The 12,488-nt window shown below is 42.5% G+C and overlaps 1 protein-coding gene across 1 annotated transcript in view; it reads left to right on the forward strand.

Annotated features, from left to right (window-relative positions):
• Positions 1 to 5,868: 5,868 nt before the first annotated feature.
• The window catches only part of CCDC15 (coiled-coil domain containing 15), a 62,026-nt gene continuing 55,406 nt past the window's right edge, over positions 5,869 to 12,488 (forward strand). The window contains exons 1-3 of the mRNA XM_060157999.1: positions 5,869 to 6,017; positions 6,379 to 6,567; positions 12,275 to 12,424. Of these exons, the coding sequence (XP_060013982.1) occupies positions 6,388 to 6,567; positions 12,275 to 12,424 (330 nt within the window). The 5' untranslated portion in view covers positions 5,869 to 6,017; positions 6,379 to 6,387. The remainder of the gene's footprint in view (positions 6,018 to 6,378; positions 6,568 to 12,274; positions 12,425 to 12,488) is intronic.

Consider the following 12,488-nt stretch of genomic DNA (forward strand, 5'->3'; position numbering starts at 1 on the left):
TTATGTGACTTGACCATAAACAGTAAATTGCAGAGTCAGAATATAAATCCAGGTTTGTTTCCAAAGTCTCTGTTCTCTGCACTATAATATGCAGTCTCTAGAGATTTGGGATATAGAAAATGAGACTATTAATAGTGGATAATTATAAAAATCATAGAAGAACACACAAAATGAATGACTTGGTTTTGTCCAAATAGTTATCTTGAGTGCCTGCTACTTATTCTATAAAACATTTTTGAAATTCCTCTTTTGAAATTGCTTTTAGATCCTACAACATATTTTTTAAAGTATCTTTAGTGACTGCAATTTTTATATTTTAGAAGTACATTTTCTAAAACAGTAAAAATATGGTGAATAATATTGGTAACAATTTATTAATAGATAAAATCATTTTGGTCCTAACTAACTTGTGTTAAGGCAAAGTCTCTTATCTTTGTGAAGCTTCTTTGGCTTCAAAGAACAGATACCCCAGGGAAGGTACCACCAGAGGAGAGGCACATCACAAGGATCTCGAATTGGAGAGCTCAAACGCTGAAGCAGCTCCTGGAACCAGTTTTTGTGGGTAGCTCAGAATCTTCTGCTTTTCTGCTTCATCCTCCTACATTTACCAATTGCCTCCCTCTACTTTGCTCATCTCAGGGCTCTCTCTGTTACAAACAGTATAAAACCTAATGCAAATTGGCATTCACGATAAACAACTTTCTTGGCTCACATATTTTGAAAGTCTAGAGGTGGGGTAACCTTGAGACTTAGCTTAATCCAGAGGCTCAAAAGTGTCAACAGGGAATAGCAAGGACTTTAAACTGTGGTTTGATGGAAAAAGAATAATGATAAGGATTGTCTATGTGTTTTTACACTGGGAAGTACGTGGCCTCAGAGCTGTTAGTGCCTTGGTCCCCGAGGCCTAACAACAGTAAGAGGGGGGTTGTAGGTGGGTTCTCCAGGAAGCAGACTCTAAGACTCAAGTTCAGGATGTTTATCAGGGAGTGCGCTGGAGATTGGCACCTGTGGAAGGGAGGAGGAGGAAGCAGGAAGAGGCACAGGAAGAGGCTGAGCTGTGATGTAGGTTGGACCACCTCAGCCAAGCCCACCGGGAGCTCTAAAGCTGAAATGATGGCTCATTGGCGTTGTTCCAAGTTAGGCAGAAACCGCCAGGCCTTTACATCCCCAGACCCACCGGTCTCAGGATGCGGCTGCTCCTCAGAGGGTGAGGCTGCTCTCTGAAGCTGAGGCTGTCCCTGAAGGAGTCGACAGCTCAAGGGTCTACAACATTCTCAGAAGCTGGGCCAGCAAGTCCTTCCTTGAAGGGAGATCTGGGAAGCGCATCTCTGTGTCCATCCAAGATGAGTATTTGGTAATGAGGAGGACAATGAAATTCTTGTTAATTTTTTTTTTTATCACTCACCAACAGAAAGGGGAAAGACTTCTGCATCCATGACAAATTAGAGAATTTTTTGCAAAGATCAGTACAGCAGGTGCCACTGAGACAACCAGACGATCTGCTATTAGTGCCACATACAATGAAATGCTGCTGCAGAAACTTATCGTGCACAGGCAAGCAGAAGAACCCTCATCAATTATTCCAGTTAGAAGGGTTATTCTGTGAGGTGGGTAAGGAGGAGGAGGAACAAAGAGAACTTTCAGGAAACATCCCAGAACATTGGCTGTTAGCCCTGGGGAATCCTGCTTACATTTGGGAAAGAGAGTGGAAGAGGGTACGACTCAGCTGCCTGAGGATCCCGATATCCAGATCCCATGAGAGTGGGAATAGGCAGCTTTCCCACCTCCAGAGAGGTTCTCCTTAGGATGGGCCCTTAGGACGAACAGGTTACCAAGTTTTCTAATTTGTTACAGGTGGGGGGTGTCAGTCAGCCACAAATAGGACAGTGACGACCAAGCAGCACATTTCTGAGTTCTGTGTGGGGTGGACCACTGCCAGAGACCCAGTGACTCAGGGCTTTGTGCAGAGATGGCCAGGGATCCCCCAGCCACACACATCAGAGATCATCAGCCCAATGAAGAGTGCTCTGGAGTAGGGCCGCAAGACTGCTGCCAGCAATACCCATTCGAGTTTCTGAAGAAGATAGACAGTTCTAAGCAAACAGTTCCCTTGCTGAGAAACAAACTCTGGCCATACAGAAGATAAGCCTTGAGAAAACGTCAGAAAATGGGTGCAGGGCCCAAGATGTGATCTCTCTAGACATACGAGAGTATATATTCATATGAAGCCACTGGTACAGCAGCTAGTGGGAGGCACAGACCTGAGGTAGAGGGTTAGAGACAGCAAGGAGCTAGCTAGTAACACTTCTTCTGAGTGTGTGTGTGTGTGTGTGTGTGTGTGTATGGAGGTGTACAAATCAATCTCCCTCTGGCCCTCTCCAGTGGTATGTTCTTCTCCTCACCCTTCTGGGTGGATGTGGGATGGGTTTCCTTCTTGTTACTTGATTACTCAGTGCTATTTACAAACCATTTATTTTTTATTTTATTATTTATAAAAAGGGAGCTCCTTTTTTTCTCAGCTTCACCTCTTGCTTTGAATCTGATGTTAGACTACGTCACTCGCTACTTTCCAGGCTACACTCATCTACCTCCAGGTCTTTTCCTGAAATTCCTTGAAGACTGTTGCTCCTGGCTCTCGCCAACACTCTTCTGGTCATGTATCTTGGTGATTTCAACAACCTCAGGAATAATCCATCCAGTGCTCTTGCCCTCATTTCTATGACCTCTTCTCCAGTAATCTTGTTCTCCTACTCCCTCCCTTGGTCATACCATAAACTTTGACAGTACCAATATCTGCAGTTTCAAGCATCCCACTCTTGGATCACCACCTCTTACTTTTTCAGTGCATTCCTTCTAGTATCCTGCTCTAACAAACCTTAGATCCCCACTGGAGCCTACAATCTCTTGATCCTACAAACTTTACAAGGTCCCTTACCCACTTGTTATCCTTTCCCATATTATCTATCTTAAATTCCATGGTCAGTCATTTAATCACTCCCTTGCGCTCAACATTAACTCTCTTGCCCCTTTCTTGTCTGAGAGTAATAGTTTGGTAAAACCTCAACCCTGGTTAAAAGTAAAATTTCTACCTATGGCTATGCCTGTAACCATGAAACTGAAGGAAAACACTCAACCATGCTGACTAGTCTCACTTTAAATTCATAATCATGAACCTCACATGGGTCCTTAAGGCTGTCTGGCAATTGTACATGTTTCTAGTTCATACTTCTACTCTCCTGGATGACTATTTTATACCTTCTTCAAACCTCCAACGCCTCTTCCTCTATTTTATTAATTGATGAACTTGCTTTCTATTTGTATTAGTTATCTCTCTCTGTGTAACAAATTACCTCAGAATCTAGCATCTGAAAACAACAAATACTAACTCATACAGTTTCTGGCTGGGTCGTCTGTCTCAGGGTCTCTTATGAGATTGCAGTCAAGTTGTTGGCCAAGACTATATAGCCTCTGAAGACCTGACTGGGGCTGGAGGATCCACTTCCAAGATCATTCACCTGGCTGTTAGCAGGAGCCTTGAGTTCTTTGCCATGTGGGCCTTTTCACGTGACTTCCCATGACATAAATGGCTTCCCCCAGAGGAAGTGATCTGAGTGAGAGCAAGAGTAAGAGATGGAAAGAATCAGAGTGCACGCTGGAGAGAGAGAGAGAGAGAGAGAGAGAGAGAGAGAGAGAGAGAGAGCGCACATACAATAGAGAAAGAGAGAGAGGACACAGTGTCTTCTATAACCTCATCTCTGAAGTGACATACCACCCCTTCTGCCATATTCTATCTGTCACACAGACCAACTCTGGTACAGTGTGAAAGGGGACTACACAGGGTGTGAATACCAGCAGGTGGGGATCATCAGAGGCCATCTTGTAGGCTGGCGACAATTCTGTTTTACAGAGAAAACAGAGGAATCAGAAAAAACTTCCCACTGCCATATTACCCAATTACCAGTATATATTCTATTTTCACTGCTAGTGTTATAATGAACTCTCTCTCTCCTGCTATCTAAGACCAATCCTTCCAATTGTTCACTAGATCCTGTTCCCACTTGCCCACTTAAGGACATAGATACAAAAATTCTCCTCTCTCTCTCCTGCGTTGTCAGTTTTCTTTTGTTTACTGGACAATTCCCATCAACAAAACATATGTGCTGCAATATTAAAGAATCCTCCTATGATCCTATCTCTCCTTTCAGCTACGCATTTCTCTGTGTCCCTTTACAATAAAACTCATTGAAAGAATTGTCTAAAATGACTGTCTCCAGTTCTTCCTCACCCTCTCTTTTAAGTCTACCCCATCAGGCTTTTGCTCTCAAACTACTCTAAAAATACCGCTCTTATAAAAGTCATCTATGACCTCTATATTGTTAGATCCGATGGTAAATTCTCAGTCCTCATCCTATTTGACCTAACAGCAGAGTTTAACATAGGCAGTTGGTTCTCTTAAACAAAACACATTCTTCACTTGGCTTTCAAGGTATCACACCCTCCTGGTTTTCTTCCTTAGCTTACTGGCTGATCCTTCCCAATCTCTTTGCATTTCCCTTTTCTTTCCAGGCTCTTTAATGTTGGAAAACCCTAGGGTCAGTTTCTCAGCCAGGCAGGCACCCACACTGGAGTGATTGTACTTGCTGTTCCTTTTGCCTGGAACACTCTTTTGGAAAACTCTCCGGTGAAAATTAAAGTAGCTTGTTCCATTACCTCATGGAATTTTGCATTGGAGTCTTTGCTCAAAAGTACCTCAGTGAAGTGTTCTCTGGTCATCCTATCTAAAATTGCATCTCCCCTACCCCCCAACAGACTTTTTTTTTTTTTTGGTACGCGGGCCTCTCACCACCGCGGCCCCTCCCGTTGCGGCGCACAGACTCCCGACACGCAGGCTCAGCGGCCACGGCCCACGGGCCCGGCCGCTCCGAGGCACGTGGGATTCTCCCGGACCAGGGCACGAACCCGTGTCCCCCGCATCGGCAGGCGGACCCGCAACCACTGCGCCACCAGGGAAGCCCCCAACACACTTTTAATCCTCTTCCTCGGCTTTTACTCTACAATGCTTATCAGCACCAGACACATTTGTTTACTTATTCATTAGTCTATTTGGTTACTTCTCATTGTCAATTCCATGAACAAGGGATATATGTCTATTTTGTTCACTGCTATATATTTCCAGTGCCTAGAACAGTGGTGGTATATAAAAATCTCTCAATTATATATTACACGAACGAATGGGTATTCCACATGGATAATAGCGAAGTGTCCGAGAATTATAGCAAAGCTTGGAAGCAGACAGGGAGACCACTCACGAGGCTGCGATGTTTATATATAAGAACAGGTATGAAAGAGCTCCGTTAACGTAGCGAGGTGTACAAACATCAGTATGATTTACTGTTGGCTTAGTTCGTTCCTCAAGAAAGCCCTGCCAGGCCCGCCTTCTCCCATCCTTTTCCCGTGCTTCCCTCAATTGGTCCCCTGCCCTGCCCAATCAGCTCTTCGGCCCAACATACTTCTTTTCCTGAAGGATGTGGGATGGTCCCAGCGCCGGGACACGCGAGGCACGGCCAGTGTGCGACACTTCCGCCCGCCTGTTACCCAGCGCCCACGCGGACTCACCCGTGCCCCACCAGTTCCACGCGCGTTTATAGGTCCCGCCCACACAGCGAGACAAAGCGGAAGTGACGAACCTCTGGAGCGCGAAACCCCGCCCCTCACGCCTTTCCCGTCTCCGGGAGGTGACACAAGCCCGGAAGAGGCAGATACTAGGCCGCCGAGGGGCGGGGCGGGGCGGGGCAGCCCCCTCCAAAGCGGCGGTTTACCGAAGGCGGGTCCTTTGGTGTCAGTGGTAGCTTGAATCCCTGGCGAACCGCGATCGATACTAGGCCTGTGCAGTCTCAGCAGGAGTGGGACCCTGAGGCTTGAGAAACAGGCTTTTCTTTGGTCCGGGACTCCCCGGCGTTCCGCGCTTCCCCCCATAACCGGACACCGATTATTCGGACTCTTTGCCTCAGACCCAGGTTCCCACCCCGCACCCTCCCAGCCCCCTTGCCCTCCGGCTGCTACGCTCTTTCCTCCCTTTCCTCCATCGCTTTGCCGCCACTGGCACAATCTTCGTTCTCTCATTCAGATTCTTGTTTCTCCCCCTTCTTGTCCCTGTTCCTTTCCGAGAGCGATCTTTAAACATTTCCTTCCTTTATTTCTTACCCCTTCTTTTCCCTTTTTTCCTTTTTCCTTCCTTCTTCGCCAGTATCCTTGTCAGGCTACTGCCTCCTCCAAGGCTTCTCTCCTTTTCAGAAGCCTGTGGCATACGCGTGTTAGGGGGTTGAGCTTTTAAGGCGGTCGTTTGAAGATTTTAAGCTTTTCCTCTCTCCTAACCAGGAGTCATAGATGCCAGGAAGTATGGCCCCCATCAAGAAGCTTCGAAATACCACAAAGTTGCCCCTGGCTTTAAACCCCCTGAAGAGCAAGGACGTGTTGGCAGTGCTGGCTGAGAGGAACCAGGCTATAGTACCCGTTGGGGCATGGGTGGAGCCTGCCCCGCCAGATAGTTCAGCAGTCCCGGCATCTGTGAGTGTCAGTTTGATGCAAGTATGGTGGGGTTCTTCCTCCATCTTTCTTTTTCTTAGCCTTCTCAAATCCCTGGTGCTCAGATAAGATGAACAGTCTGGGGATGCCGTTTCTATTCTGTCATAAATAGATATGTTCTTGCATTAGGATTATAGAACAAATATGTATCTGCCGAAACTTGCTGCAGCTTTAGTCGGCATAATCAAATATTTATTACCTATATATATTTCAGTTTGCTTTGCAAACCCTTGATTGCTTTCTATGCACAAGACATAGGCACTGTCTTCCAAACACTCTACAATGTAGTAGGGATGACGACCACAGTTAATGTAACATTGATTGCTTAAAGTTTATGGTAAATTTTGTAATGGAGATTCAGTCAGGTTCAGATGCAGTGGGAGAATAAAGGAGAAAGAGATTAATTCTGATTGGGATTCCGAGAAAGTTTAACTGTAAATTCCATGAGGACAGGGATCTTGATGTTTTGTTCATTCCTGTACTGGCATATGGCAAGTCTTCAGAATATAGTTGTTGAATGAGTAAATGAGGTAATATAGTTTGTGTTAATCCTTAAAGAATGGAAGTGCTGTAAGTACAGATGAAAGGGAAGAGCATTTCAGATGAAGGGAAACTTTTGCAAATTGACATACATGCCTGTCAGACAACTCTCTTACGTAGCTATTAACACAGGAGGACAATTTTGTAAGATTTTTTTTTTTCCTTTTTGGTAAGAAGATTTTTGATTGTCTTTCACCAAACTGTGCTCCTTAGCTATTTGTTCATATATTATTGTGGTTCATTTATTATTATAAATACCACATTATATTTATAGTAAGTTGTTTACATATCTACTTTTCCTGATGGAGCATGTAGATATTTATGGAATGCACAGAATGTTTGAAGATCTTCAGAATGTATAGACAAGGTGCTGAACATGAGTTGAAAAGTATGAGGTAGGTTCTCATAGTGGTCCTTCATCTCAGAGAAGAAATGAGACATGTTTCAAGTAAATGTTAAATAGCAGTGCAATGGCATGTATTCATTCATTTTATTTATGTCTGTAAGGATGTATATACATAAGCATTCATTTATTACTATGCTATTTCCAGAAAGGATTTTGAGTCTGAGTAGTATATGATTAAGTGCTAAGACTATTATAGCACTTAACGAAGAAAGATATGGTTTTGAATTGATGTGACCCAGGAAAGTTTAATGAAGAATTTGGATAATCAGAAAGAAAGAGGATGATTCTCCAATTAAGGAGAATGGAGAGAGTAGGAAGTAAGCAAGATATATTTAGGATTTAAGGGTAGATTAGATTGATTGCAGTGGAAGGCCTAGTAGGGGCATGGTGGTTGATAGGATTGTGGAAAATAGGAGTGGTAGGGAACCGCAGGAAATTTTGGAGACGGGATTGACTTCATTCATTGTTTAATATTTACAGATTAATTTCATGATCAAATAGTGTTTTGATTAGATAAATTGCTTTAACATTTTTTAAGTTCTATTTTTTTTTTTCTTTTTTTTTTTATTTAAGAGACGGGGTCTCGCTATGTTGCCCAGGCTGGAGTGCAGTGGCTATTTACAGGCGCGATCCCACTACTGATCAGCACGGGAGTTTTGACCTGCTCCGTTTCCGACCTGGGCCGGTTCACCCCTCCTTAGGCAACCTGGTGGTCCCCCGCTCCCGGGAGGTCACCATATTGATGCCGAACTTAGTGCGGACACCCGATCGGCATAGCGCACTACAGCCCAGAACTCCTGGGCTCAAGCGATCCTCCTGCCTCAGCCTCCCGAGTAGCTGGGACTACAGGCACGCGCCACCGCGCCCGGCTAAGTTCTATTTTTTAAAACTATTTATTTATTTATTTTACTTATTATTTTTGGCTGCGTTGGGTCTTCGTTGCCGCGTGTGGCTTTCTCTAGTTGTGGCGAGCAGGCTTCTCATTGCGGTGGCTTTTCTTGTTGTGGAGCACAGGCTCTAGGCACACGGGCTTCAGTAGTTGTAGCACGCGGGCTCAGTAGTTGTGGCTTGCGGGCTCTAGAGTGCAGGCTCAGTAGTTGTAGCGCACGGGCTTAATTGCCCCGTGGCATGTGGGATCTTCCCTGACCAGGGCTCAATCCCGTGTCCCCTGCATTTGCAGGCGGGTTCTTAAGCACTGAGCAACCAGGGAAGTCCTGCTTTAACATTTTTAAAGGTGAAGGAGCAGGGAGACGCAAGAGGGAAGAGATATGGGAACATATGTATATGTATAACTGATTCACTTTGTTATAAAGCAGAAACTAACACACCATTGTAAAGCAATTATACCCCAATAAAGATGTTAAAAAAAAAAAAATGAAGGAGCGATTGGCTCCTGAGGGACAAATTGGGTTGTAATGGTAACAATTTAGGCATGAAGTATAGCACCAAGATTTTAATGGTAAGTAATGTAGAGGGAAAGCCTTGAAAAGGGGATTGAAATGGAAATGAAAAGGGATAAATGTAAGAAACATCTCAGAAGAATCAGTAAGATTTGGTACAAAGGTATTTTGGTATTTAAATTATTGACACCTGTTTTTAATTGCCCATATTATGATATCTTTATAATATCAATAGCATAAAAATATCTAAAAACGACCAAGATTTTCTGTGTTAAAAAGAATCATCACATATTCCCATATATCAACTCAAAATATTAAAGTCTTGGAGCATGTGTAAACATGTCTCCTTTCCTTCATTTAAAAAATTCTGATCATTACCAGTCAAAGGCAATTTGATCAAGCATCTAATAGAACTCTTTATCACTTTAGCATATACAGCCTGGGGAATTCACTCTTATTAACAGACGTAGGTCTTGTCAGCTCAGAACTTCTAAAGCTTGGTTACCCTAAGTTCATGTCTGTGCTAAAGGGAAATGCCTAATCATTTTTGTCCTTAAGTTTCAAGGAGCCATCAGAATTCCTATAAATGCCATAGTTTGAGACTGCCCCTTAATTAAATTATCATCCAAGGGTACTGCTTTCCTATCAGCATATATAGCTATTGCATTGTTTTATAATTTATCTGATTATCTACTGTTGCATAAGAAACCACTCTAAAACTTAATGGCATAAAGCAAACAATATTGTGTGTCAGGAATTTGCGCAGGACACAGTGGGGATGGCTTGTCTGCTCCACAGTGTCTGAGCCCTCAGTTGGGGTGACCCCAGTAGCTGATGATGTCTGGGACAACTTGACTGGATTCTGGCTGGTGGCTGGATTTCTTGGTTCTTCTTTATCTGGCATCTGCTGGGCTGTAATATCCTACATGGCTTTCTTACTCATATATCTGGCACTTGGGCTAGGCTGAGTAGAATGGCTGAGGGCTGGCTGGACATCTTCCTCTTTCCACATGGTCTCTCTGTTTGGCTAGTATGGGCTTCCCTAGGTGGAGGTTGCTTTATGACCTTGCCTGGGAAGTCATGGAGCCAACACTTGTGCCTCAGTCTATTGAGTATACAGTCAGACTACATTCAGTATGGGAGATGACTACACAAGAGCATATATACTGGGAGGCTTGATTAATTGGGGGCAGAAGGGGAGATCATATTTGGAGACTAAGGACTATGTAATCTAACTATTAGTTCCACCATATATAAATTATCCGAATGTATTCTTTGACTGTCCTGAGAAACACTTCATTCTATATTGCCCCTTGGATAGTCTATAGGGTGCAAAAAGGCTATGAAGAATTGGTAGTACAATTGAAACAGTACAGTTGTCCCTCAGTATCTACAGGGGATTGGTTCCAGGACCCCCCTCTTCCCCCACTTCCCCCACCTGCAGACACCAAAATTCACAGATGCTCAAGCAGTTGTATAAAATAGCATAGTATTTGCATATAACCTGTGTACATCCTCCTGTATATTTTAAATCACCTCTAGATTACTTACAATACCTAATACAATGTAGATGCTATGTAAATAGTTGCCTGTGCTTGGCATATTTAAGTTTTGCTTTTTTGGAACTTTCTGGAAAATTTTCTTTTCGTCCATGGTTGGTTGAATCTGAGGATGAGGAACCTGTGGATACAGAGGGCCGACTATTTATTTTTGTTTAACCCAGTATTTCTCAAGTTTATATGATTCTGGGAACCTCTTAACGTCCCATGGAACAAGTGTTTTCAGGTTCTGGTTGTCTTACACAATAGTGTTGCTAAGAAAAATATGTTTCTAAAATATGTTTCTATGGTACAATCTTATCTTTGGTTTACTCTTGAGATCCACAATTTGGAACCAGTCATGCACTTCAATAAGACGTTTGATAATCTCAAGGTGCGAGTAAAAGAGGGCAGACAGAGACAATGGGAGTAAAAGAAAGGCAGAATGGCTTAAATTTGTCTGGGTCTTGACTTAACTTGAGTCACTTGTTCAGGCTTTACTACATATATATCTACTTTGGAATTATTTTACTTAATTATTCATTGATATCTGTCTTGTACACTCTACTCCTATGGTACATACTCTTGTAGAATAGTTTATGGGATAGATTTCTTGGGAATTTTAATTTTAATTGGAACTTCAATTCATTTGATTTTGAGAATTTAATGACTGTCTGTGAAATAATTTGGGTCACCCCTCAGAATTAGAATTTGGAATCACTGCATTAGGAAAAGGGATAGATAGGAGGTATGATGATTTTATTTAATATGAAGATTCCTTATGGAAGAGAGACATAGTCAAGAGAAAAGCAGTACAGTACAGGGCATAAGTGTTGGAGTCAGAGAAACTTCTAGCTCTGCTACTTGCCAGCTGTAGGATCTTGGACTACTACTACAGATTAATCCTTCTGAGCCCCATTTCCTCATTTTTAACATAAGAGGTAAGAATACCTAGTATTGGAGGTAGTTTTGAGGATTCATTGATACAAGGTAGTTAAAGTGTTTATCTCATAATAGATCTTTAATAATGGTAACTGCTGTTATTATAATCAGTTTGTTATTCAAAGCACTTAGAGGAGGCAAACAATGATCAAGGACTCAAATGTGATAAAATGTTCCAGATTGTTTAGAATGTTCTGGAATTAATCAATTATATAAATATTGAGTACCTTTGTATTCAAGGCTCTGTGTTGTATACCATAGGGGAAACAAAGGAGAATTAAATACATTTCCTGCCCTCAAAGCATTCGTAATCTAACGGGGGAGTTAAGAAGTATTGTACTCAACGTTAATAAGAGTGAGAGGTACTAGATGGGTATTGGATGGTCTTGACTGAGTAGGCCTTTTCTAGACGGAAGTGGCAAGAAGGGCATGCTAGGTTAAAAATGAAGCCTAACTCTCATTTTATAATAAGACATAGTGGGTGAGTGGCGAGCAATCTGGTGTATCTGGACTATTTTACTCATTTTAGAAAATGTAACATAATGTAGGTTTGAATTGGTTCATTAAGAATTAATGAAGATACTTTTAGTTCTCAGTACAATGAAAAATTAAGATTTGATTTGAGTGCTCACAGATTCCAATTTTTAGTTTGTGATTTGGTTTAAGTTCTTGGTACTCACTAGCTACGTCTAGATTATCAGCTCTGAACTCCTGTGATTTCTTTACTGTACGGGGAATTTTGGGTTGTAGAACTGAATTATTTTTTCAGGGCTGTATTCTGACTGCTTTGTGTTTACAACAGAGTCCTAATGGGCAAAGCGAATGGGACATGTAAGTTTATTTTCTGTCTTTCATCTTTAAAGACTTCAGCATATATGATTGAAGAAGAGCTAAGGGAACAGCTAAGAAAGAAACAAGAAGCTCTGAAGCATTTTCAGAGACAAGTCAAACGCCGAGTAAATCAGCAAATTAGGCTGAGAAAAAAGCAACAACTTCAGAGGTCTTATGAAGCCGTAAGTTCAAAAGTGAGCCTGAGTAAAGACTGAATGGGAAGTGTGCTTGTAATGAGAAATGCTA

The sequence above is a fragment of the Lagenorhynchus albirostris genome, chromosome 9 (assembly GCF_949774975.1).
Source record: "Lagenorhynchus albirostris chromosome 9, mLagAlb1.1, whole genome shotgun sequence".
Classification (NCBI taxonomy): domain Eukaryota; kingdom Metazoa; phylum Chordata; class Mammalia; order Artiodactyla; family Delphinidae; genus Lagenorhynchus; species Lagenorhynchus albirostris.